At 39.6% G+C, this 23,144-nt stretch overlaps 4 protein-coding genes across 5 annotated transcripts; 2 read left to right on the forward strand and 2 right to left on the reverse strand.

The window, feature by feature from the left end:
• Positions 1 to 484: 484 nt before the first annotated feature.
• Positions 485 to 2,946, reverse strand: LOC140786744 (cyclin-D3-1-like). The gene is made up of 6 exons (XM_073135368.1): positions 2,381 to 2,946; positions 2,012 to 2,098; positions 1,774 to 1,872; positions 1,492 to 1,693; positions 1,268 to 1,389; positions 485 to 1,115 (listed from the first exon to the last, which is right to left on the reverse strand). Exons 1-6 carry the CDS (start codon positions 2,693 to 2,695, stop codon positions 894 to 896), a joined length of 1,047 nt encoding a protein of 348 aa, XP_072991469.1. The 5' UTR covers positions 2,696 to 2,946; the 3' UTR covers positions 485 to 893.
• Positions 2,947 to 6,273: 3,327 nt separating this feature from the next.
• LOC140787591 (universal stress protein PHOS34) lies at positions 6,274 to 9,237 on the reverse strand. The gene is made up of 4 exons (XM_073136592.1): positions 8,900 to 9,237; positions 8,711 to 8,814; positions 8,500 to 8,618; positions 6,274 to 6,681 (listed from the first exon to the last, which is right to left on the reverse strand). Exons 1-4 carry the CDS (start codon positions 9,105 to 9,107, stop codon positions 6,606 to 6,608), a joined length of 507 nt encoding a protein of 168 aa, XP_072992693.1. The 5' UTR covers positions 9,108 to 9,237; the 3' UTR covers positions 6,274 to 6,605.
• Positions 9,238 to 10,626: 1,389 nt separating this feature from the next.
• On the forward strand, positions 10,627 to 17,303 carry LOC140786968 (ubiquitin carboxyl-terminal hydrolase 17-like). Of its 2 annotated transcripts, XM_073135693.1 has the most exons (12): positions 10,636 to 11,080; positions 11,709 to 12,466; positions 12,539 to 12,873; positions 13,014 to 13,102; positions 13,853 to 13,938; positions 14,035 to 14,197; positions 14,463 to 14,583; positions 14,694 to 14,851; positions 15,729 to 15,813; positions 15,890 to 16,102; positions 16,454 to 16,515; positions 16,593 to 17,303. In XM_073135693.1, exons 1-12 carry the CDS (start codon positions 10,755 to 10,757, stop codon positions 17,218 to 17,220), a joined length of 3,024 nt encoding a protein of 1,007 aa, XP_072991794.1. In that variant the 5' UTR covers positions 10,636 to 10,754; the 3' UTR covers positions 17,221 to 17,303. The 2 variants fall into 2 exon arrangements, with proteins under 2 accessions (XP_072991793.1, XP_072991794.1); XM_073135692.1 differs by having other exon boundaries at positions 10,627 to 11,080; positions 11,709 to 12,873.
• Positions 17,304 to 18,298: 995 nt separating this feature from the next.
• LOC140785683 (protein argonaute 7-like) lies at positions 18,299 to 22,299 on the forward strand. The gene is made up of 3 exons (XM_073133644.1): positions 18,299 to 18,689; positions 19,006 to 20,257; positions 20,429 to 22,299. The coding sequence occupies exons 1-3, from the start codon at positions 18,368 to 18,370 to the stop codon at positions 21,855 to 21,857; spliced, it is 3,003 nt and encodes a 1,000-aa protein (XP_072989745.1). The 5' UTR covers positions 18,299 to 18,367; the 3' UTR covers positions 21,858 to 22,299.
• The last annotated feature ends 845 nt before the right edge of the window (positions 22,300 to 23,144 follow it).

Genomic DNA, 23,144 nt, shown 5'->3' on the forward strand with positions numbered 1-23,144 from the left:
TTGGGTCCTAAATGTGCATTAGTTCAGTCAAACATCCATTCTATATTTTCTCTTTGGATCCATATCTTCAGTATAACATGGTAAAGTAACTACTTATATACAAAAGAACAAAGGAAACTACAACAACATAACTAAAGTTAGAGGGTAAAATTTTTACATCTGCCCATACTTGCATTGCTATCAGTGTTTATTTAAAGAAGATGTGCCTATAGTTAAATGATAGGCAGTAAATATAAGGTTTCAAGCTCTCTTTTGACACACTTATATGAAGTGCATGTGATAGCTTTAATGTGGATCTCAGTGGGCACTTGGCCTTAGGTTATTAGAATAACTTTGGCTTGCATTAAAGAATTCACATGCACATACACTAGAAAGCCCAACTGACCCACATGCTAAACATATGCAATTTGATAAGACCTTTGCAGGATTAGATCATAGGATGTACTTAATGTTACTACCAGCATATGACAAACAAGGCTAAACAAAGAATAATTCCTTCCCTTTTCCACCCAATCAATATAAATTCTGGATTCTCTTTGCCTTGAGGTTTTATATGTTGCATTCCCAAGATTTCTCCTGATCTTGGCCCTTCTTTTATATCACAGGGTAAGCAAACTCCTCAGTCTAAGCAGACAAGCAGTCAAACAATTGATATACAACAACAAACTTAAAGATAAATAATATCAATAATTAATATCTTTCAAAGGAAACACACTCCCTTTTTACTTTCTTTTTTCTCCTTTTTTTGAGATTTTTTTTTCAAATGGGTGGTGATCACTTTTGATCCAAAAAGTGCTTGCTTTCCCAATCTTTTCACAAAAAAATGGGAATTGCAAGCGAAAATTTTCAAACAGGTGGACAGTACACAAAACTCCCTCCTATCGTGAAACTTGTTATCTGCTAAGTTTTCTCCTTTTATTAGCTGGAGAGCTTTGATAACACCTTGCATGTGACCCAACAGTAATATCATCACTCTTATAGCTCAGGGATGCAGCATCCAACACTCCAATTGGGCTTTGTGGCACAGAGGAAATTGGTGAGTTAGCAGTTTTCAGTGACATAGTCCTCATCAATATCATGTCTTGAATCACTTCATAGCATCTTAACACTCTCCCCTGCAATAACCAACATAACCATCAGAAATACTACAAGACAATTCATGAAGCTACAAATTCATGTGGAAAAGTTGAAAAAGAAAAGAAAAGAAGATATCATACTAAAGTAAAGGAGTTGGCACTTTGGCTAAAATTGAATAGCTATCTAATACCTTATCTACATGGATGCAAGAAATTACAGCCTTCTCTACATCTAAAATGTGGGCTTCTCCCAATACAGTCAGTGCAACAGCTGCAGCAATTTCTGAAGGTCTGAAAGCTAGGAAATCGATACCTGCAAATCAACTCCCACAGAATCAGCTATACAATTCAATCCATTCCACAACTTTCACACTCCAGGAAACTTTAACTTTACAGTTGTGAAGAACATATCTACCTCTAGCCATGCTCAATATAAGTTCTGAAGCTTGTGAGAACAACAACTTCGATGGTGCATTACCATCATTCAACTTATAAAGGAAGAAATCAATAAAAGAGAGAGGAGTCACTGATTGCATCCTCCATTTGAGGGTGGTCAGAACCAGAAGCTCCATTCTTTGTATAGTCCTAGCTTCAAACACATACTTCGGTTCACCAACCTATTTCCAAGACAAATTTAGAACAATATTCACAGACAAAAGGATACATTGGAGGAGTATAATGTGATTCAACCTCTCACCTGTAAATCCAGGGGTAGAGGAACATCAGTTTCCTCCATCTTGGCAGCTAAGGACAAGCAAGCCACTGCCAACAATTGTGCCATCCAAGCTTTGCCTTGCTGCAATAAGAGATAAACCCAGGGATTAGGCGGTAGAAAAAGAAGTGGGCCACACTGTCTGATTATACATATAATCTTACAGCAACGAAACCACTATATGCATATAGAAAAAAGTAGAAGAATTTGTGAAGATCCTTACCGGAAGCTCATAAGCAGAGAGAAATCGATCCAAGTAGTTCACAGCTAGGTAGGCACTCAGAGGTCCAAAACTGTAATGGCCATGAACCTGTTCAACAAATCACAGATGCCATTGATCACAAGGAGAATGAGTAATACTAAAGGAAAACAAATCCGAAAAACAACAGTACTTCCATGTATCATATATGCGTTAGATGATTAAAAGCCCCAGATGAAACAGCCTTCGAAACATCAAACCAGATGACAGATGAGGGAAGAAAAAGAACAATGATGCCCAACCAACAGTCATTAACAAGCAATAAGATGGAGCTCAAAAGAAAGGAAACTTGAGGGGAAATCAACAAAAATATTTATAAAAAAAAAGACCCACCTTGCAAATCCAATCAACGGCATCTCTCCTGATGGAAAGGTCCAATCCCCCAGTCACCAGCCTCTCAGCATAGTCCCCCCTCGGCAGATGCTGGATTTCCCTCTCAACTAAGAGGGCCAAGCATTCATCTGACTGCAGTGGAAAATCCAAGAAGAAATCCCCATAAAAACCTCTCCTTTCCCCAAGAACCCAGCTATCCCCCTGCCCATCCACCTCCCCATGGGCACCTATCTCATCATCCTCAAAGCCCAAGATGCTGCTGTTGTCCTCTGAGCAGAGAAGGATGGAGGCAGCACAGTCATAGCTAGGAGCCATTCCTGTGCTTCCTATAGCGACAGAGATGGGCAAAAGGAGTCCTCCCAAGTTATTAGCTTGCACAGGAGAGTTGAGAGGTAGGGAAGAAGAGTAGTAGCAGTAGTAGTAGTAGTAGTAGTAGTAGTAGTAGTAGTAGCAACTGTTGTATAGAGAGAGGAAAGGAGGGGTTTTTCTAGGGCATTTTTGTGGGGACAAGAGAGAGATAGAGGGAGAGAGAGATGAGAAATATGGCAGGCAAAAATAGAGACAAAGTTAGGAGAAAAGGGGGGGGGAGAGGAAATGGATAAAGAAAATATTTGATGTGGGCCTTTCTGGCTCCTCCAGTGTGGGTTGCAAACTTGCAATAGTATATACAATGGAGGTTTAGTGGGTGATGGTGATTAATAACATGATGGTGGGGGATTATGATATGGCAATTGATTGGTTGGAGTGGGGGATCTTTGTGTTAGATTTGTGTATGATGGGGTTGTAAAGAGACATGATTTAGGGGGGGGGTGTGGTTGTGGTGGTGGGCTCTAATCTTTTCAGACACCAAAGCCAAAATTAGCACAAGAAATTGTACATGTTCCTAGTAGCTATCTAGGGTTTGGCCTTTGTGTCCTTATTATCAAATTACTTTAATTGGCATAGCTAAATTTTAAAAAAAAATTAGAGTATTTTACTAAATATTCTACTAATTAATTTAAGATATATTTATTCAATTTTTTTTTAAAAAAAAGTTATATTGAATAATAGGTGAAGTGGCAAATATATATTTAAATTAAAATATAATTTAGTTAATTTGCTCAATTAATTAAGAATTTATATTACATGGGAAATAACTAAAAAAAAAAATTCTCGTATTGGCCTTATTGAGAAAGTGAAGGGTACTATTGGAAAAGGGCCTGGCAGGGGCTGACCAATAAGGAAAGGGCTCTCGTATCCTTACCCCTTTGCAGGACGCGTGCGTCGTCCTAATAGTCCTATCCTATGGGATTAGCAGCCGAGTCGTCTACATCCCAAGATGTTGGAATTTTTCTACGACCAATACTGTTTGAAAGGGAAACTTTATCGACCTTACCATATAAATATTTATAATTTAACCCTCGTATTTTGTTTTCTTAATCCATTAACTTTTGAAAATAAACAAATTAAACCACATGGAAATAGCATGCACGTTGAACGTGGACCACCTACGTACTGGGCTGTGCTTTTAATGCGTTTACTGCTTACATGCTTGCTTGCTAAGCTCGAGGAGAAGATCCCTTGATCTTTGTAATTATTTCTTCTCCATATGATCACGATACCTTTCCTAAATTCTACATGCCATTATAATCCTTCTCCATAATTGGACCTTGTTATGGAGAACCAAGTAAATTTCTGAGTAATAATGATATATAGGACATAAGCCTGAGGAATGTTTAATTACCTCGGGCCATCTCAATAATTGAAGCTATGGAGCTAGCTTATAATTTTATGTGGGCCTAAGCCATGGAATGGGATCACTGTGGCTCCTGTGAGTTTCCAGTGTCTTTTCTACTATTCATCATGCAAATGTTTATAAAGGTTTTGTTTTTTGTTTTTAATCCATGGGGATCTTTGGAGTGGATCCTCTTCGGCAGCAAGGAAGTCCTGTGCTCCGGAGTAGTACTTGGCAGTTCAAGATTAGCTTCTAAATGATCCTTCCTACACCCGAGACTGCAGTGGATCTGTTGCAAAGGTAAATGTGCCCCACTGTCACAGGCTCAAAGTGACTCTTTTAGGCCTTAACAGAGATGGAGAATGACTCTACCAAGGTGTAGATCCCACGTACTTATATTCCATATCAATAATTTTGATCACTTTAATACTATCTTCTCTCTTTATCTATCTATCTAAGCTTAGTTAATTAACTATTTTAATCACTTTAAAGCTTAGTTAATTATGTGTGTCTCAAATGAAACTTTGGATAAAAAAGAAGAGGGAAAATTTGATATGAAAAACTGTGGAGCATCTGATGTATGAGCTGTTCTACTGCAACTGTCCCCCTATAAATTTGCATGGCAATGGTTCCGTGACTGTACCATCATGCATACACTCTGCTGGTTGTGAGCACTGCAGCGAATATATTGGTGGAAAATGATCTGATTTGGCCATTTATTAGTTAATACACTGTCAAGATCTGGGCCCCCAGTAGAATCATACTATTTGCTCACATAAACTCAACATCTCTCTCTCTCTCTCCCCCACGGTTGCTGGAGTCGTTTCACTCCTTTTCGTCAAAAGAAAGAAAAGGAAATGATTCATTTGTTTGAGTACTCTTCTTTTTCCTCCAATCTACTTTTGTGAACCAAATTCCAATTGGGTTAGAAGTGGAAGTCTTCAATTGAGGCTTTAATTAACCATGGCTATGCACGAGAGATGCCCACGGATCTCTACGACCAATCTGGCTTTTGATATTAGAGTTGATGGTGGTGGGCACTTGTGTGGACTCACATGACCTCCTCCTTAGTGTACTATATATTTCTTTCTTCTGGTCTAAGGAGGGGGACTGCTCTTTGCCCATGTTTGAGATTCGAGCTCTCATCGGTAAAGTTGCTAATCCATTCTGCAAATCCTCCTTTTTCTTTTACTTGACCATTACCATTAGTCTTATTATTTTTTCCTTTAATTATCTTTTGGATAGGGTAAGCACTAATTTTAGATCAACTCTCTCATTGAGTGTCTTCACTTTGTTATAGTCAACTCCACAGTACTCTTGTCTAACCTAGTGTTCTTGATAATTGACCGTTCTTCTCGGTCTTAATAACTTATTCCGATCATGTAAAATTTTGCTATGGTTGTGGACACTAAAAGAGGGGGAAGTCACTACATGGCAAAAGTACACTGAAATTGTAAAGAAAATATTTTCAGCAGAATGCCGTCTAGAGTTAGAATCAATGCTCAACCAACACTAACAAGGCTTCCTAAGCAAACAGAACGCGGTAAAGTTTCAGTTACTCCCAGTGGAGGACAAACGAAGAAAGGTCTTCGTCTCTCTTCTAATTTATGGACCATTGCCATCTGTCTCCTGACATTAATGAGGGGACAAACACAAGGTTTAAAGACAGCCTAAAAAATAAAGGACCGGCTATTGGCCATAATAACAACACAGAGATAGGGTCAAGGAATGGCTTAGAAAAGTAGGGGCTATCTCCATCCGAGACTTTAATTAAATTCTAGTTCGTGTTCACGTAGAGATCTACAGTTATAGTGGGGTGACTCTAGTTTTGGGTACCCCCCATGCCTGGCCAAGCATCAGCAACCACTGGTTCCCTGTTATCACAAACTTAAACAGAGCACCCGTACTCTCGACACTAAATGATAAGTTCAGGTCAAACCAATAAAATTCAAAGCAGTAAAAAAGGATCTCTGCGTCCGTTAGAAACATAGAGATACAGTTGAGCAACTGTAGCATAAATACAGCTTTGCAAGAACAACCAACATTTACTTCAAAGTGAACGAGGAGAAGTTCCTGAAAATTGGATAAACAACTACCAGGCAGATAAATCTTTCAGCAGCCAACCAAATAAGGACACTGGAAATGGCATAGGATTTCAAGGAGACAACACCAAAGGAAAGAAGGAAAAGTAATAGACCAATTTTGATACATCACAATGCTAAATTGCAGCCAATACACGAATATGTTTCGGTGGCTGATACAAATATATCAATGAAATAATGCGCTATCCAGAAGTTTGACAATAATGAAACAGAAAGACTCTTGAAACCAGACGAACCCCAGAGCATCACAACTCTTACAAATGTACAGTACCATCCAGACAGGTGCAGTGGATCGAAAAAGAAATATTGGCAAGAAATATATCTCTTATTATACAGGCCTCTCAATCCATCGAAAATAGAGAAAACATGGTTGATATGGTAATACAACAAACACACAGAAGAAGGAAACTCAGGTACCCTTTATCACAACAACTGGGCAATTCACATGATTGATGCAATAGTTGCTTACACTTCCCAAGAACATCCTGCACAAAAGACCCACGTTATAATGATTATTGGATCTTTTACAGATGGAAGTTCTTAAATATTCATCACTGTGTCAAAATGTTCTGAATAGCAATATTCAAGACTATTAGGACTTTACCTGATCTTTTTTTCTTTTTTGGTTCCATTTTGTAGCATTTGAAAACTTAACAAAGAAAAAGATTAAATAAAGTAACTTGATGCAAGGATACTGACCAGGAAAAAAAATAACTTTTCATTGACATTACGCCAGAAGAATAGAGGGAAAATCCATAACCACACTGCTTTAACTTCTTATGAGCATCTGGCAATGTCCTCCATCATCTAAAGTTTATCATATATTTTCCAACTTAGACCCTTAGGCAAAACCCATGAGGTTCTCTCATCTCCTTAAGGAACAAAATATGGATATTTGAGTGTTGTCTGTGTATATGCAGTGTTGGAAGAAAAGCCAGTAAACTGAGCCCAGATAATGATTGCACTCAAATGAGTACAAATTTAATAGTTTAGGATCTCTCCAGGAGCTCTTGTGAGCATTTTAACCAAAGGGGATGTCTTTGAAAACTTCATCTTAGTGAGCTAGCAAAAATTAGGATTATAAAAGGACAATTCCAATCAAATGAAAAATAAACTCAATCAAAGATCATGGGTAAATCAATTAGAGATGGTCCATCAGGAGATTGGGTAGAAATGGAAATATATAAAGCAGAGGAGGATCCAAACGGCAGTGATCTCAATGAAACCTTCATGCAGGCATTCAAGGTTAACTATCAGAGTGATCCCCTTGATCAGACATTGCTAATGAGGTTTAGGCTGGAAACAAAGACTTTAACCTTCCCTCTTCTATGAAGCACAGCGATTATTTGGTTTTCTGCAACCCTACACTTTGGACCAACCATGTTTATTGTCCACTCCCATTTCATGACAGATTGACAGATTATCTCTTGGACCTAGGTGAGAACCAGGCTTAGCAGATAAGGTAAAGAAAGCAAATAAAATTACAAAATGTCATCCTTTCTCACAAAATACAGTGGCTAAACCTAGGCTAGCCATGTTTGTGAATTAGACCGCTTTACCAATTCATTCTGTTGGTTTGACAGAAAAGACCAATAGACAAATTGCTAAATTTATATCACCATCTTTTTCATCCCACTCCTTGTCGATCAAGCATCTAAACGAAAATAATCTAGGGTTGATCTCTTCGACATTTCCCCACTAATAGTAATATCAATCAAGTTAACACTTCAGGGGCTGGTTGATGTGATGTTTCTAAAGATGTCGCATCAATATATATGTTAAGTACAATATTTTGATAATGGATCCCCTTGTGTAGAGTCTATCTAATAATCTAAGCTAACATACTGCATTTTGATAATCATTCAATTAGAATGGATGTCAAAAACAGTTTTTTGACCTTCAATGAGAAATGAAGGGAGATCTACCTCATTGAAAGAGAGTTATACAACTTATTTTCTACTGTCATTTGGTAAAAAAGTTGACAACTATTTGTTAGTGGCATTTATTTAAAATTGTAGCTATTTCCACAGATGCAGTATCTACAAATACATCCCACCAAATGGGCCCTTAATGCTGCTGTATACTCATGCCGCCGAGCAATAGAAAAGAACAAAGCTTTCCAAGACAAAAGAATTCCCTAAATTCATTATATATGAGAAAGGTCTTCCTATTTCTCACATGTCAACTTCTAATATAAGCATGCATAAGAACTCAAAAGCAATGGGATATTCCAAAAATAAAGCACAAATATTATTCAGCAACTAAGATTACAAGAAGAAGGACCAACAAGAAAAAAGATTCACCTCTTAATTGGGCCGATTGTACGACACCCCATCACGAGTAGATCAGCGTGCAAGTTAGCAGCGACCTCACAGATCATCTCCTTCGGATCACCCACTACAACTTCCGTCTTAACATTCACCTTGAATTCCAAGGGAAAAAAAAAGAATCAGTTCCAATACAAATTATAACCAATCTAAACGCCACCAAAGGACCAGGGCATCCCAATCTCACGTTTTTCTCCGCACAAATCTGCATCGCGTGATCAATGATCGCCTCCGTGATCCGCCGCTGGTGCGCCTCGATTGCCGCCGTGAACGCCGGCACCTCGACATGACCTTAATCCATCACAAACGAATCAAAATCGAACGAAAGGCTAGATCCAAGATAAAAGACCAAAGCAAGTTAAATTCTTCCGCTTACTTGGGCCGCCGAAGGGGATGGACCCAGGGTTGAGGCCAGCACCGATGGACGGCGGCGGCTGCACATGGAGAACGACCAACACACCGGGATCGACGGCTTCGCCGCCGGGGCGTAGCCTGAGGTTGTCGAGCGCCCACCGGAGAGCCTTCATGCTCTCCTCACTGCCGTCGACTGAGACCACCACGCAGCCGAGGTTTCCCGTCGCCATTAGAATTTCGTAGGAGATTGAAAGGGTGGACTCTTTCTTGGTCGAACTCTTCTCGGTCACTCTCTATTATTGCAATTATGTTTTTAACTTTAACGCCCGCGCCAGCGCCAGCGCCACATTTTATAGCTTGCTCTCGAGACTCTTCTCGAGCTTATCCAAACTACTTATTCCCGTGGGAAATTATCGTGGGTTTTATCCACGAATAAAAGCTGGAAGGGCCATCAAGAAACCAAAAACGCCCATAGATTAGACTATCGGGCCCGATTTACAGCCCGTTATATAAAAAGATATGTATAATTATGACTCCTGCCATGTAGTTAATCTCATCCTTTTAGGGGCAGACCCACGTGGCCAAGTGCACTCTGCTACCCAATTTAAATGCCTCTCAAGATTCGTTCTTAGGTGCAAGTAATTGAAATTTTGGGGACAAAAAACTTGCATGTATAACCATCTAAAATCCTTTATTTATTTTCTATGGCATTATGTCAAATAATCATCTTACCTTTTAATATTTTTTTACAAATAAGAATACTATAATTCATACGGCTTTTTACAATTAATCGCTGTCTAAAGGAGCGCATCATATGTATTGAATAATTAGGACCTGCTTAGATAGCCTTAATTTTCTCTATAGGAGTCTTAGGTGTCATTACCCGTTATATTTTGTATATGCCTCTCGACGTAGCTGTAACTAATTTGAAGAGGTGGTGTAAAATTAATTAGTATGCATTGCCATTTAAAAGGCCTTTTTGGTGCCTCAAAGGTCAACTTATTTCGTACACAGACATGGCTCAAAGTTGTGCTCAGATTGCACTTAGAAGCCTGTAAGTATGGTATTATAATATTAATGCTTTGATAGCTCTTATATGCGAAGAAAACTACTCGTTTTCAAACTGAAGTTGTATACTTCTATGCCATTTGAGATGGGCCAAAATGGCTGACATAGTTAGTCCCTTTTATTAGCCCCAATAAGAAAGCACCTGGATTGGTTGGAAATAATGACTCAATCTAACATAAAATTAATAACAGCTATCATTTATATATTATGTTTTGTTGTGACATAAATGAGAGAGAAGATAAAAGTTATTAATGCTTGGATTCTTCTAGAATTTTCTTTTATTTTGTATTAATGAGAGTAGTCCAACATTAATATGAAATTATAGTCAGCAGTGTTTGCTGACTAAATGCAACATGGGAAATTAAGGAGAAAAAATTGGACGGACAGGATTTTCCCCTCTCACAATCCAACCGTCAGAAGGCAAAATTCGTTTCCGTCGGATCCAGTTATACTCTTCGCGCACGGCTGAGAAAATTGTAGTGCTCCGCTGGAACACTACGACGTATCGCTTCATTCCCTCCCTTTCCATCAAACGGCCAACAGTCATCGCCTTGTCTTATTGTTTAGGTAGGATAAGATAAACTATTCCGGATGTGCACCGCATCGAAAATCCGTTCTCTTTTGTCGTCCTCGTTGCCTCACTCACCAATCTGGACGTTTCCCCCTCTCATTCTCTGTCTTCCCCCCCCAATTCCTTCGTCTCGACGGCTTCTCCTTCCCCAATTCGGTGAGTTGCGCGAATCACGAGGCGGGGAGGAGCGATCGCGGATGCCGGTGGTGGGGAGGAGATCTATGAACTGGCCGGTCAGATGGGGGATCTAGGGTTCGCCGGGGCGGCCCTAGTGTTCCTATTCCTTGGGCCGGTGCTTGCCCTAGTGGTGCGGCGGAGATGGCTGCGTGCCACGGCGAGGGCGGAGGAGGTGAGGCTGCTCGTGCGCCTCGCGGCGGAGGAGGCGGAGCGGGCGGAGATCGAGGCGGCACTCTCTTATGTGACGGTGGTGATGGCACCGATACCGGCGGCTTCCGCTGACGTGGCAGCCGCCGATGGCCCGGCGTCGGCGCCGAGGCCGGTGTGTGCTGTTTGCTTCAGCCCGACCACCACAAGGTGTGCCAGATGCAAGGCAGTTCGATACTGGTGAGTGGGGTCAAGATCATGTCCTTCAATTTTGTTTCTTCTCCTGCAATTCTGTAGGATTTGATGATTTGTGATAAATTTATCTCGGATTCTTCGAATTAGGGGTCTGATGTTGGGTTCTTTCATAATGGTAGCTGTTGTGTGAATTGGGTTATGGATCAAATCTTTAATATATCAATCTCTAAGGCCTGGACTTCGAAGCTTTCTCATTTGAACGGATAGGAATTTCTAATAATTTCTGAAGACTCTTGCTTTGGAATTTTTAGCCTTTGAGTAGGCTAGAAACCTACAGTGCTGGACTCTTGGAATTTCGAGGTCAATAGATAAACAAGTAACTGAAAATTTGTTTCAGTTTCTGAGCACTGCGAGTACAACTAAAAAAGTTCCCTCGCAGTTGCAGACGCATGGGTTTAAAGTTTTCAAGGTGGCCAAGTATTTCTAGTTGCAGTGGTATTATCTGCAAAATCATTTTGACCAGATTGTGTACTGACCTATTTGGCCATTACAAAGTAGTAAATTGTAAAGAATTGCAAATTATCAAACAATAGCAGTTAGTCGATTGACATTGCTTTGTTGAGTTTGAACTTTTGAACTTCATCTTTTCTTTTTTCCTTCTTACTGGTTCCAGCTCTGGGAAATGTCAAATAATTCATTGGAGACAAGGCCACAAGGATGAATGCCGTCCTCCATCTGTTGACGATAAAGATGACGACCCTGTAAATTGTTCTGAATCTATGAAAATACAAATTGAACAATCTGGTTTGTCTGACAATAATTTGGTGTTTGAAGAACAGCAACATGCCAAAACAGTTGAGATATTTTCTAATAGACCTGAATCATCTGAGTCCGGCCACCCAGTAGGTTTTCCTAGTCGAGGTGATGACCTTGAAGAAAAGCCTACTGTGGATCTATCTGTAGCTGGAAAAACTAATTATACCTTCTCTGTCTTATCAACACCTAGCTCCATTTCAAATTCTAGCACTATGAAAACCTCTGGTCATGATACCGCTGGCGAGGAGCCAATTCCGTTTCATAATGCTGGATCAGGAGAATCTCTTTCTCATGGTTCCTCTAACGGAACCAGAACAGCTGTTAATAGTGGAGATGCAAGTCTTGCTAAACGCTCAACTCCTGATTCTGCTACTGCAAACTCTCCTGAAAATGATATTCCTTGCTCAGACAACTCAGAAGAAGAAGTAACTAGTAAAGATGAAGCTGGTGAATACCAGCCAAGCAGTCCTTTCAACTTAATCAGGGCTCAGTCTGATTATTCAAGTAGGAAGTGCTATGAAAATGATAATAAATCTCAGGGAGCTAACCTTGGTAGAAGTTCTTCTCTTGGTGCTAAGAATGATGAGTCCCCTGGCTTCCATATATATCAAGAGGGTAAGCCTGTTGAATTTGATGCAGAATTTCCAACACAGTTGTCTAACAAGTTTGTTGGTAACTACATTTCAGTTTGTGGAAGTTCTAGAACAAGTAAATCTACTTGTGGTTCTTCTTCATTTGAAGATACAGGTCAATTCAACAACAAGGAGACACAAGCTGTGAATATTGTTGAGTCTAGTAACTTAAGGTCCTCAGCATCTGTGTCTTCAATTAATGAATCAGTTTCTAGTGGAGGTGGTCATTCTAGTGCACGTGATAGATCCAAGAAGGTTAGTGATGCTCCTAAAGTTTTTATTAGAACATCAGGGAATGCAGCGGCAATGGCGAATGGCCTGACATCTGCCAGGAGATTTATTAAGCAGTATACTTCCCCAAAAATTCTGAGGCATTATCCATCAGAAATGGTAAGTAATATAAATGAGGGAAATGCTGCACCCGAAATATACTTGCCTGCAGTGACAATATGCAAAAACACATGTTTATATACGTACATAATATTTGTCTACTTATAGTTTGCTGTTATTAAATTTTCTTGATTTGACAGAGTCTTTTTCCATATGATCTCTTCACCAAGCTCTACAATTATGATAAGGTGGAATTGCGTCCCTGTGGTCTTACTAACTGTGGCAACAGGTAATCAGAATTATGATTCTTTATATGGAATATTTAACAGCGATGATGCTTGTGCTCAAATTTAATATATTTATTCTTGATACTCCTATGACCTTTATTCTACCTAGCTCGAGTTTCTAGAAAATGGAATATTTGATCTTATAATCTTGTTGGTGATGTTCAGTTGCAAACTTTCATTAATCCTTTTTTCAGTTCCAAAGTGGAGGGGAATATTTCTTATTTGTTGAGTAGGAAATATAATGCTATGTTTTCCTCTTCTCTTCCAACATGATATTGCATTATTCTGGTGGTTAAGTAATTGAAGTTTGCATGCAAAATGTTTTGAACTCAAGTGTCATCTGATGAATGATGATTTCACCTCCATTATTATTAGTTTGTTACATAGCTAAAGCTCAGAGCCCAGACTATTTATTTGGGGTTAAACAATCTCATCCATAAGAGCTAAAGATCTGTTAATTTCCTGCAGACTCGTATTATGAAGAACTACCCAACTGCATGGTGGTGCCCTGTATTATTTCATCTATGCATTTGCTTTTAGACTGTTTTCATTTGATCAGTGACATTCTTAATCCATGATAAGGCATCTTAGTTATTTTCCTTGCATTATATTATATACAAGTCCTTGACATTTTGATTTGGCGGATTCAGTTATACGATGTTGGTGACTTATAAAATGGCCTACCCATTTTTATATAGTTCCATCTATTTGACTCTTTTTTTTTTCACTAATGGAGTCTTCATTTCCTGTAGCTGCTATGCAAATGCTGTGCTCCAGTGTCTGACGTTTACTCGACCACTAACAGCATATCTCTTGGAAGGACTTCATTCTAAAACATGTAACCTTTTCCCCTTAACCTTTCTCTTTGTTTGTTTTATTCTTCTTATTTCTTGATTAAGTTTGTGAGATATTTTCTTATTCCATTTGTTCTTAGGTTCAAAAAGTGAGTGGTGCTTTACCTGTGAATTTGAAAGTCTTGTAATGAAGGCGAAACAAGGGCAATCTCCCTTATCACCCATTGGAATTCTCTCTCATCTACACAAAATTGGAAGTAGCTTGAGTCTTGGTGGTGAAGAAGATGCCCATGAATTTTTAAGGTGACTTCAGTCACTAATAACTTTTAAGGTCATTATCTGAGTTTCCTGCCATGTAATATGAAGGTCCGGAACATCAGTCTTACTTATGATGAATAATGATACTCTGATTCAAAATCAAACATGAAATAAGCATGCAATCTTAATCCATTTGTTGTGAATGGTACCTAGTAGTGAAGCAATGGAATTATGTAGCATTTGTTGCGAAATAAGTATGAACTTTAATGGCGTCCCTGAATTTTATGCATTGTGTGATTTTCTCTGACAGGTATTCCATTGAAGCAATGCAATCGATGTGCCTTAAGGAAGCTGGTCCAAATGTCTTTGGCCAATTATCTGAAGAAACAACTCTCATACAGCTTATTTTTGGGGGTTACCTGCGGTCTAAGGTAATTTTTGTAAGCATTCAGTGATCTATTCATTGTCTTTCTAGTTATCAATACCTTCTGTGATGTTGCTAGTGAGACTCTAGTTAATTGCTTACAAATGCTTTATGTAGATAAAGTGTACAAAGTGTCAGGGAAAATCTGTGCAAAGTGAACGGATGATGGATCTTACTGTTGAGATACATGGAGACATCAATACCCTTGAGGAAGCACTCTCACGTTTTACACATACAGAAGTTTTGGATGGAGAGAACAAATATCAGTGTAACAGGTTAGATGGTTTTCTCTTCTTATATATGTTGATGCATTTTAAAATTGCTCCCATATGATCCATGTTTTATTGTTTTTTATCAGTAGAAATTATATTCTTTCTAGCAACGAAACCATAAGTTATTAATGAACTAAAGCATTTCAATTGCTGAATATTGACACATTTTGGTTGGTGGAAGGGGCAGAGTCTGGAGGATGGCTCATGCACATCTTTAAACATGGCTGTTTGAATTTTTTTATATACGATTTCTGTCTTTGGAAATCAAATATAGTGCTATGGAGAAATTGTTAGGGCAGATTTCCAATTGCATTGACAAAAGATAGTGTAGTTAAGGTGGAATTGATTCCTCTGAAAGATGTTTCTTGATTTCTTCACGTAGTTGATCTTGGATAAAGAATGCATACATTTTGCAAACAGGGCATCATGAAGTAAGATTTTTTTTTTTTTCGAGCGCTTGCCTGAGGTGCTACAATTCATTTAGGTCTTTCTGGTAGCTTGAGTCAGACTGCATTGAACCACATCGGATTGAATCAGGTGATTTATCCATTGTTCAGTAACATGCTATGATTGGCCCAGTTGGTGTCACCAATAATTAGTTGAATCGATTGATTTATTCATTCAATTCACATAATTCAGAAACCTAGTAACCTGTTGTCAAGTTCTAGTAATCATGATAGTCAATGGGTTAACAGTTAATAGAATTTCTACCGGTAGGAGATAAGGTTTGTGAATGTAAACTTTGTTTCTTTTATTACAGACATAGTAATGTTTATGTGCTTATATATGAAAAAAGCCTGAAAGAGCAGTTTGAACTTGTAAAATCACATCCTTCTCCTTACATTTTCCTTCACACTCACCTCAGTTTTTTTTACATCAGATGTAAATCTTATGAGCGAGCTAAAAAGAAATTGACAATACTGGAGGCACCCAATGTCCTTACCATTGCATTGAAGCGATTTCAGGTACAGTGCAAAAGCTAAAATATTCTAAAATACTTTTGATTATGTGATCTTTAGCATGCTATTCCTCCTCTTGCAGTCTGGCAAGTTCGGCAAACTCAACAAAGCTGTTCGTTTCCCAGAGTACCTGAATCTAGCTAAGTACATGAGTGCAACCGAGGACAAATCTCCTGTTTACAGACTGTATGCTGTGGTTGTTCATCTTGATATTATGAATGCTGCCTTTTCCGGTCACTACATATGCTATGTGAAAGATATACAGGGAAAGTGGTACAAGATTGATGACAGCAAGGTATGCTGCTTAATAAATATTGTTGCTGAACAATCTCTTAATAGTTGATAGTGTTTCATAGCACGTCATTTCTTTTGGTCATGGCATTTTTGCTCAGTATTTCTGTTGTATGTTGTTAAAGAGTGATAGTGTTCGTAAGTTAAGGGTTATCTTTATCTTGTTTCCTTAGACAATTTCCAATTATTAGCCATAACATTATCCTACTCTTCAGCTGTGGGATTCTCCTAGTATTTTACGTTTCTTACAATTTTGTTATGTAGCTTTTATCAGACGTGGCTATTCAGATCTTGTTTTTACTGTCACCTTCTGCATGTATACAACTTTTTAGACATCTTTTTGTGTTACAAGCAGGTGAAACCTGTGGAGCTTGAGAGAGTCTTATCAGAAAATGCATACATGCTTCTTTATGCAAGGTAAATACATGAGGTGGACCAACTTTTTAACTAGTGCTTTTCTTAGTACCCAAAAATTAACATGTACATTCAATTAGGTGCTCACCTCGTGCTCCAAGTTCATTGAGGAAAGCAAACGAGCTAGTAGCAAAGAAGATAAATGACAGGAGAACAAGCTCATCGGTTTCCATGTTGTCACAAGAGGACTCATCAGTTGCGCGGCGGCAGAACCAGTTCCATCCGCATCGGATGATGGATGACCCTGCGAATTTTCGGCCATTTGATCTATTATATGAAAGATTCCGACTTAAGGCAGATTCTTCGAGCGACAGTTCTTCCCTTTTCAGCTGCTCAGATGAAGGATCATGGAGCACAGAGAGCACAAGGGACTCAACCAGCACAGATGAGTACTCTGAGTTCTTATTTGGGGAGTCGGATCGAATGAGCTGGAATAGCCCTTTAAGATTCTCCGAGGACATGGATGGTTTTGCCTACTCAGCATCAGGTTCCAATTTATCATCAGAAGCTGTCTCCATTGCACGACAGTTTGATTCGCCCGTAATTGGCGAGAGCGCTTCTTCCCTTTTGAATTCTGACAAAAGTAAAAGACTATTAATAGAACAATGTAGGAAGGTAGAGACTCATATGGTTAACCCAAATGAGGTGAAGACCAATGTATTATTGAGGAGACCCACAAGGGAAAGGACGGCCCAAACATTTTATTGACGGGTTTGGGTTGTAGAGAAGTTAGATAGGCTTATGAATATCTTATTCAATGCAAAAAGGAGAAAAAAAAATGAAGAAAGAAACCCCCCTGTACAGTTTAGCATTTATTTTTGCATCTCAAAACTCAAAGCTTACTCGATCACCTTGGAGAGCACTGTAAGATTTAGTCCAAGCTCTAGTTGAGATTCCCAAACAAACTCATTAAAGAACAGCTGTGCACTCACTCGAGTAGTAAGTAAAAGATGTCCCAGTAATGGGCATTGGCCCAGTGGCGGTGTCCTCCTTGGGCCGCATGCCTCACAAACCCCACTCTCCTCTTTGACTTCAAACATCTAGATTGCACAAAAAGATACCCTTTCATTTTTTTTCTTTTTGTCATGGCAGAAACCAATGTTTATATCCATGTTCATTAAATGAGTGCCTCCAGGTGATGCAGCCCTAAGAACCCACTACTCTTTTCTCTTTAGACCTGCTAATTTACTGCTGTCATAAAGACATAAACCCAACAAACACTCCCATTTAGAGAATTTGGAATACACCAGCACAGCAGCAGAGTTGCAGAGAGGAAACCGTTTAAAAACCCAACGGATCACATATTCACATTACTCTCTCTCTCTCCCTCTGTCTCTGCCATAATAATAATCACCTTCTGCTCTTTCTCCCTGGCTCCACCCTTTGTCCTGAGCTCAGCATCTCTGCGCACATCCTCTTTGTCCGTCCCATCCACAAACAGATAAGGAAAATTTGCATATAAAACCCTATACTTATCTAATTTCATTGTTTTAATCCTTCATTTTCACTATTTACGTACTGTATGAACTATTTATTTTTATACAACCGTTTAAAATTCTATTTTATAGGCACCGGTCCTCACCTATTTTGGTTTTTTGTGCGAATGATAGAAAATAAGGGGATCACAACGAAATTCTGCTGAAAGACAGGGTGGCGATCTACAACAAATAAACAAACGCAGGGCTTAAAAGCGTAAAATCGTAAAAGTTAGGGAGGTAAATGAAAATTCGGTAAGAAAAAGAAAAACTAAATCAGCGGAGCCAAAGGTTGTATGAGACTTCTTTTAAGTTAAATAGAGAGACAGAGAGAGGAAGAGGAGAAAGAAAGGTAGTCTCTCTCCCCCACCCAACCAGCCATGGAGGAATCCAAGGATGTGAAGAAGAGTAGCAGGAAGTGTAGTCGAGTGGTTTCTAGGCCTCAACCCAATGCCCTCATGGAGTTGTGCAACTCTAGGCAGCATCTCTACCAAGCCTACCCAGCTCTCCTCCCTCTCCCTTTACCTTTACCTTTGCCTCCCCCTTTGCTCCTCTACATCCCTCCTACTGCTCCTTTCCCTATGGCCAAGAACCCCAGATCGAGAACCCATGTCCACTACTCCAAGACCATCTGGAAGCGAAAGCCGCCGCCGCCCGCCGCCTCGCCGGATGCCGGAGTTGCGGTGTTACCTCTTCCCCAAGGTGCTTACTTTATTTGCCTTTGTTCTGAATTCTTCCTTACTTGATGTTCTTGTCTCAGGCGGTTTCTTTTCTTTTCTGTGTTGTTTCGCATAATTTTCTGTTTCATTAGTGCATTCCTCTTTATTATGAAAGTTAATGATTGGAGTGGCTTGTTTGTTGTCTACTCAAATTAGAATCTTTTTCCCTCTGTGAAAAGGATGGGGAAAAGATTAGGACAAAACTGAAATCTGCACACCTGAAGCGTTGTTTGTATTAAACTTTCTCCTTCAATTAATCCAATCGTGGATGTCCTTGTAACATTGTAACTGGAAACCAGGTATTGAAGTGATACAAGAGAAGACCGAGTTATTACCTGAGAAGAAAAACTATGAGATGAATGCAGATTATTCGAGCTGCAATGGGAAAGCTTCTGCTAGTCCACAAACAATAGCTGTAGTTCGGCGACCAGATCCTGGTGGCACCGAGGGTCCTGTGATTCCTCTCCTTGCCAACCATTTTCTTGTTCAGTTTGACCCTTTGCAGAAAATTTTCCATTATGATGTCAATATATCTCCGCGCCCGTCCAAGGAAGTTGCCCGGATGATCAAAAGAAAGCTGGTGGAGGATAATTCCGATGTTCTTTCCGGTTCCTTGCCGGTTTTTGATGGCCGCAAGAATCTCTACAGTCCAATTGAATTCCAAGAGGACAAGCTTGAATTCTTTGTGAGTCTACCAATCCCGGCAACAAAATGGTTGTCTGCTGGAGCTGGTCTCAATGTCCTTGAGAAACCAAAGCCTAAGCTTTTCAGGGTGAACATTAGATTAGCCTCCAAAATAAGTGGTGAGGATTTGAATAAGTACTTAAAAGAAGAGGAGGATGGTGTTCCTCTTCCTCAACATTACCTGCATGCGTTAGATGTTGTTTTGCGTGAGAGCCCAACGGAGAGCTGCATTCCCCTAGGGCGGTCTTTTTATACAAGTTTTATGGGAGAAGCAAAGGACATCGGTGGTGGAGCTGTTGGATTGAGGGGGTTCTTCCAGAGCCTTAGACCCACCAAACAAGGCCTTTCCCTCAATGTTGATTTTTGTGTAACAGCCTTCCATGAAAGCATTGGCATCATCCCTTACTTGCAGAAGTGCTGTGATTTCTTAAAAGACCTTTCTCAGAGGAAAACCAGGGGGCTGGTGGAAGAAGAGAGAAAAGAAGTAGAGAAGGCCTTGAAGAACATTAAGGTCTTTGTCTGCCATCGTGAAACAGACCAGAGGTACCGGGTTTATAGCTTGACCGATGAAGTTACAGAGAATCTCAAGTTTAGAGACAGGAATGGGAAGGATATGATGCTGGTGGATTACTTCCGGGATCACTACAACCATGATATACAATTCAGAAAACTTCCATGCTTGCAGATTAGCAGAAGCAAACCATGTTACCTACCAATGGAACTGTGTATGGTGTGTGAAGGCCAAAAATTTCTTGGAAAGCTTTCTGATGAGCAGACCGCTAGGATCCTCAAGATGGGATGTCAGAAACCTGGAGAAAAGAAAGACATCATCAAGGGAGTTGTAGAAGGAGAATTTGGTCCAACAAGGTATTACATTCTTCTCAAAATTCTCTTGTGGCTGATTTTATCTTTTTTACTTTGTTTGGAACAGTGAGAGTATTGTTGTTTATAATAATTTGCTTTGAAGTGTCAAGGATTATTCCTTAAGTGTTATAGTGTCAGTCTTCTAAATTTAGCTGCTGATGCTATAAATTGCAGTGGATCCTATGTTAATCAGTTCAACCTGCAAGTTTCAAGAGACATGACCCAACTTTCTGGAAGAGTCCTTCAGCCACCTAAACTAAAGCTCGGCGATGGTGGGCATGTGAGAGACATCACTCCTAACCGGCATGATCGACAGTGGAACTTGCTCAACAGCCATGTGGCTGAAGGCTCCAGGATCAGAAGGTGGGCTCTGATAAGCTTCGGTGGCACCCCCGAGCAGCGCTTCTGCATTCCTAAGTTCATTAACCAGCTATCCAGCAGGTGTGAGCAGCTTGGTATTGTATTGAACAAGAATACAATCATTAGCCCATTGTTTGAGCAGATTCAAATGCTTAACAACGTGACTTCTTTGGAAAGCAAGCTCAAAAAAATCCATGAAGCTGCATCAGGGAATCTACAGCTGCTTATCTGTATAATGGAGAAACGACACCGGGGTTATGCTGATTTGAAGCGAATTGCTGACACTTGTATAGGGGTCGTGACACAGTGCTGCTTATACCCCAATCTTAGCAAACTTAGTTCACAATTCCTAGCCAATTTAGCTCTTAAAATCAATGCTAAACTTGGTGGCTGCAATGTGGCATTGTATAACACGTTGCCATTGCAAGTTCCTAGGATCTTCTCTGAGGATGAGCCTGTGATCTTCATGGGTGCTGATGTCACCCACCCACATCCACTTGATGACTTCAGTCCATCAGTTGTTGCTGTTGTTGGCACTATAAACTGGCCTGCGGCAAATAAGTACATTTGCAGGATAAAATCGCAAACTCACCGGCAAGAAATCATTGAAAAATTGGATGAGATGGTCAAGGAGATACTTGATGAGTTCTACCTGGAACATCACAAGCTTCCTGGTAGAATTATATTTTTCAGAGATGGTGTCAGCGAGACTCAATTCTACAAGGTGCTGAAGGAAGAGTTGCAGGCGATTCAAGCTGCATGCTCGAAATTTCAGGGCTACAAGCCGTCTATCACTTTTGTTGTGGTCCAGAAGAGGCATCACACAAGGCTCTTTCGAAATGAGACTAGTGCCTATTCTGATGAGAACATACCGCCAGGAACTGTTGTGGATACTGTGATCACCCATCCAAGAGAATTCGACTTCTACTTATGCAGTCACTGGGGGATGAAGGGTACCAGTAGGCCAACTCATTACCATGTTCTATGGGATGATAACCACTTCAAGTCTGATGAACTACAAAAGCTGATACACAATCTATGTTATACTTTTGTCAGATGCACCAAACCTGTTTCTCTTGTGCCCCCAGCATACTATGCCCACCTTGCTGCCTATAGAGGTAGGCTATATCTTGAGAGATCAGACTCAACAACAAGGCCTACTCTCTATAGAGCTGCTCCTTTGCAAACTGCACCACTACCAAAGCTCAGAGATAGTGTTAAGAAGCTTATGTTCTACTGCTGACCTTAGGCAACAATGTGTAGATAAAGTTGTACGCAAATATTATCAGCTTTCACAGGAGTTGCTCGAGCATTTTAAGAGATATCTAACATGATTATTGCAACCTTATGCAAATTGTTTGCTATTTGTGTCAGTTTTTGATCAAAGATAGTTGAAGACAATGCCATCGGTTCAGGTGATTGCCTCTTCCTATCATCATACAAGAATTTTCAATGCTCGAATGCAATGTTCATGAACAAGAACATTTCCTGTGGTAAAGAAGTATATATCATACTTATCTAATAATTCTGTGGGAGCTATAACAGCTCTGATCCCTTTTTTAGCTGTTTCTTCATGTACTAAAGTGGACAGTATAGTTGTTCTCTTTCTTGTAACAGACGCTGTAAATGAATCAATCTGATTTTGAGATGAATGAATACCGCAATGCTATCTTTTGACTTGCCAATAGTTTCCTTGTTGCCAGTATTCACAGTTGTGCAAAGAAAGTAAACTTTCCATCCAAGCTGTTCCTTTTTCACTTACTAGTATTTTGTTACTTCCTACAATATACAAAACCATTTACCCAAGAGCATTAACACGTGACCAAGTACGAAATTTCCTCTCCTTTTTCACTTGATTTTTCTGTTCTTTATGATCTCGAAGGATGAGAGAGAGCAAGAAGCACTAGTATTGAGGAAAAAGGCCAGTGACAACAACGACCCTTCATTTGAATGTAGAGTTCCTGCCGTTTTGTCCTCATTTAAAGCCTTTTCCAATCCTCTGCTAAATCTTCTGTTTCTCTCTCTCTCTCTCTCTCTCTCTCTCTCTCTCTCTCTGAACTAAAACTAAAAGCCTACCAACTCTATCATTTAATGCAACTCAAACTCCTCAACTTTGTCCCACTCTCCAAAATCCAACTGTCAGCATAGAAGAAGATACTCTCTGTCTCTCACAGTCACACCATTAACTTATGCTGGAGGGAAATCTGACACAAGTTATCATTACACTCCTACTGTTCACACTTAATTCCTCACTGCCACATTGATTTAATCTAGGTTCTTTTTTTTTACCTTTCTACTCCTCTAAAGTCCCTTATTTGCGTAAAGACCCATAGAAGTAAGTTATCCAAAACACCCTATACTGATCTTTAATTATCACTCACTCGACTTTTGCGTTTTGCTTTTAATATCTCAATATATACGAGGTAAACTAACTATAGAAACAAAATAAATCTAACATTAATGAGAAATTTTAATTTTAAGACATTGAACTATTAATGGAAGAAATTAATTAAAGTAGGCTTTATTCTAA

Source organism: Typha latifolia, chromosome 4, assembly GCF_019914945.1.
Source record: "Typha latifolia isolate L0001 chromosome 4, TyphaL0001v2, whole genome shotgun sequence".
Lineage (NCBI taxonomy): Eukaryota > Viridiplantae > Streptophyta > Magnoliopsida > Poales > Typhaceae > Typha > Typha latifolia.

Coding starts and splice junctions, on each gene's coding strand:
- LOC140786968 (XM_073135692.1), top strand. CDS start 10,755: ATGGGGGATCTAGGGTTCGCCGGGGCGGCCCTAGTGTTCCTATTCCTT. Junction 13,939..14,034: donor AGGACTTCATTCTAAAACAT/GTAACCTTTTCC, acceptor ATTTGTTCTTAG/GTTCAAAAAGTGAGTGGTGC. Junction 16,103..16,453: donor ACAAGATTGATGACAGCAAG/GTATGCTGCTTA, acceptor TGTTACAAGCAG/GTGAAACCTGTGGAGCTTGA.
- LOC140786744 (XM_073135368.1), bottom strand. CDS start 2,695: ATGGCTCCTAGCTATGACTGTGCTGCCTCCATCCTTCTCTGCTCAGAG. Junction 2,099..2,380: donor CCGTTGATTGGATTTGCAAG/GTGGGTCTTTTT, acceptor TTTGTTGAACAG/GTTCATGGCCATTACAGTTT. Junction 1,694..1,773: donor CTCTACCCCTGGATTTACAG/GTGAGAGGTTGA, acceptor TCTTGGAAATAG/GTTGGTGAACCGAAGTATGT.
- LOC140785683 (XM_073133644.1), top strand. CDS start 18,368: ATGGAGGAATCCAAGGATGTGAAGAAGAGTAGCAGGAAGTGTAGTCGA. Junction 18,690..19,005: donor GGTGTTACCTCTTCCCCAAG/GTGCTTACTTTA, acceptor ACTGGAAACCAG/GTATTGAAGTGATACAAGAG. Junction 20,258..20,428: donor GGAGAATTTGGTCCAACAAG/GTATTACATTCT, acceptor TATAAATTGCAG/TGGATCCTATGTTAATCAGT.
- LOC140787591 (XM_073136592.1), bottom strand. CDS start 9,107: ATGGCGACGGGAAACCTCGGCTGCGTGGTGGTCTCAGTCGACGGCAGT. Junction 8,815..8,899: donor CATCCCCTTCGGCGGCCCAA/GTAAGCGGAAGA, acceptor TGATGGATTAAG/GTCATGTCGAGGTGCCGGCG. Junction 6,682..8,499: donor ACAATCGGCCCAATTAAGAG/GTGAATCTTTTT, acceptor TCTTTTGTGCAG/GATGTTCTTGGGAAGTGTAA.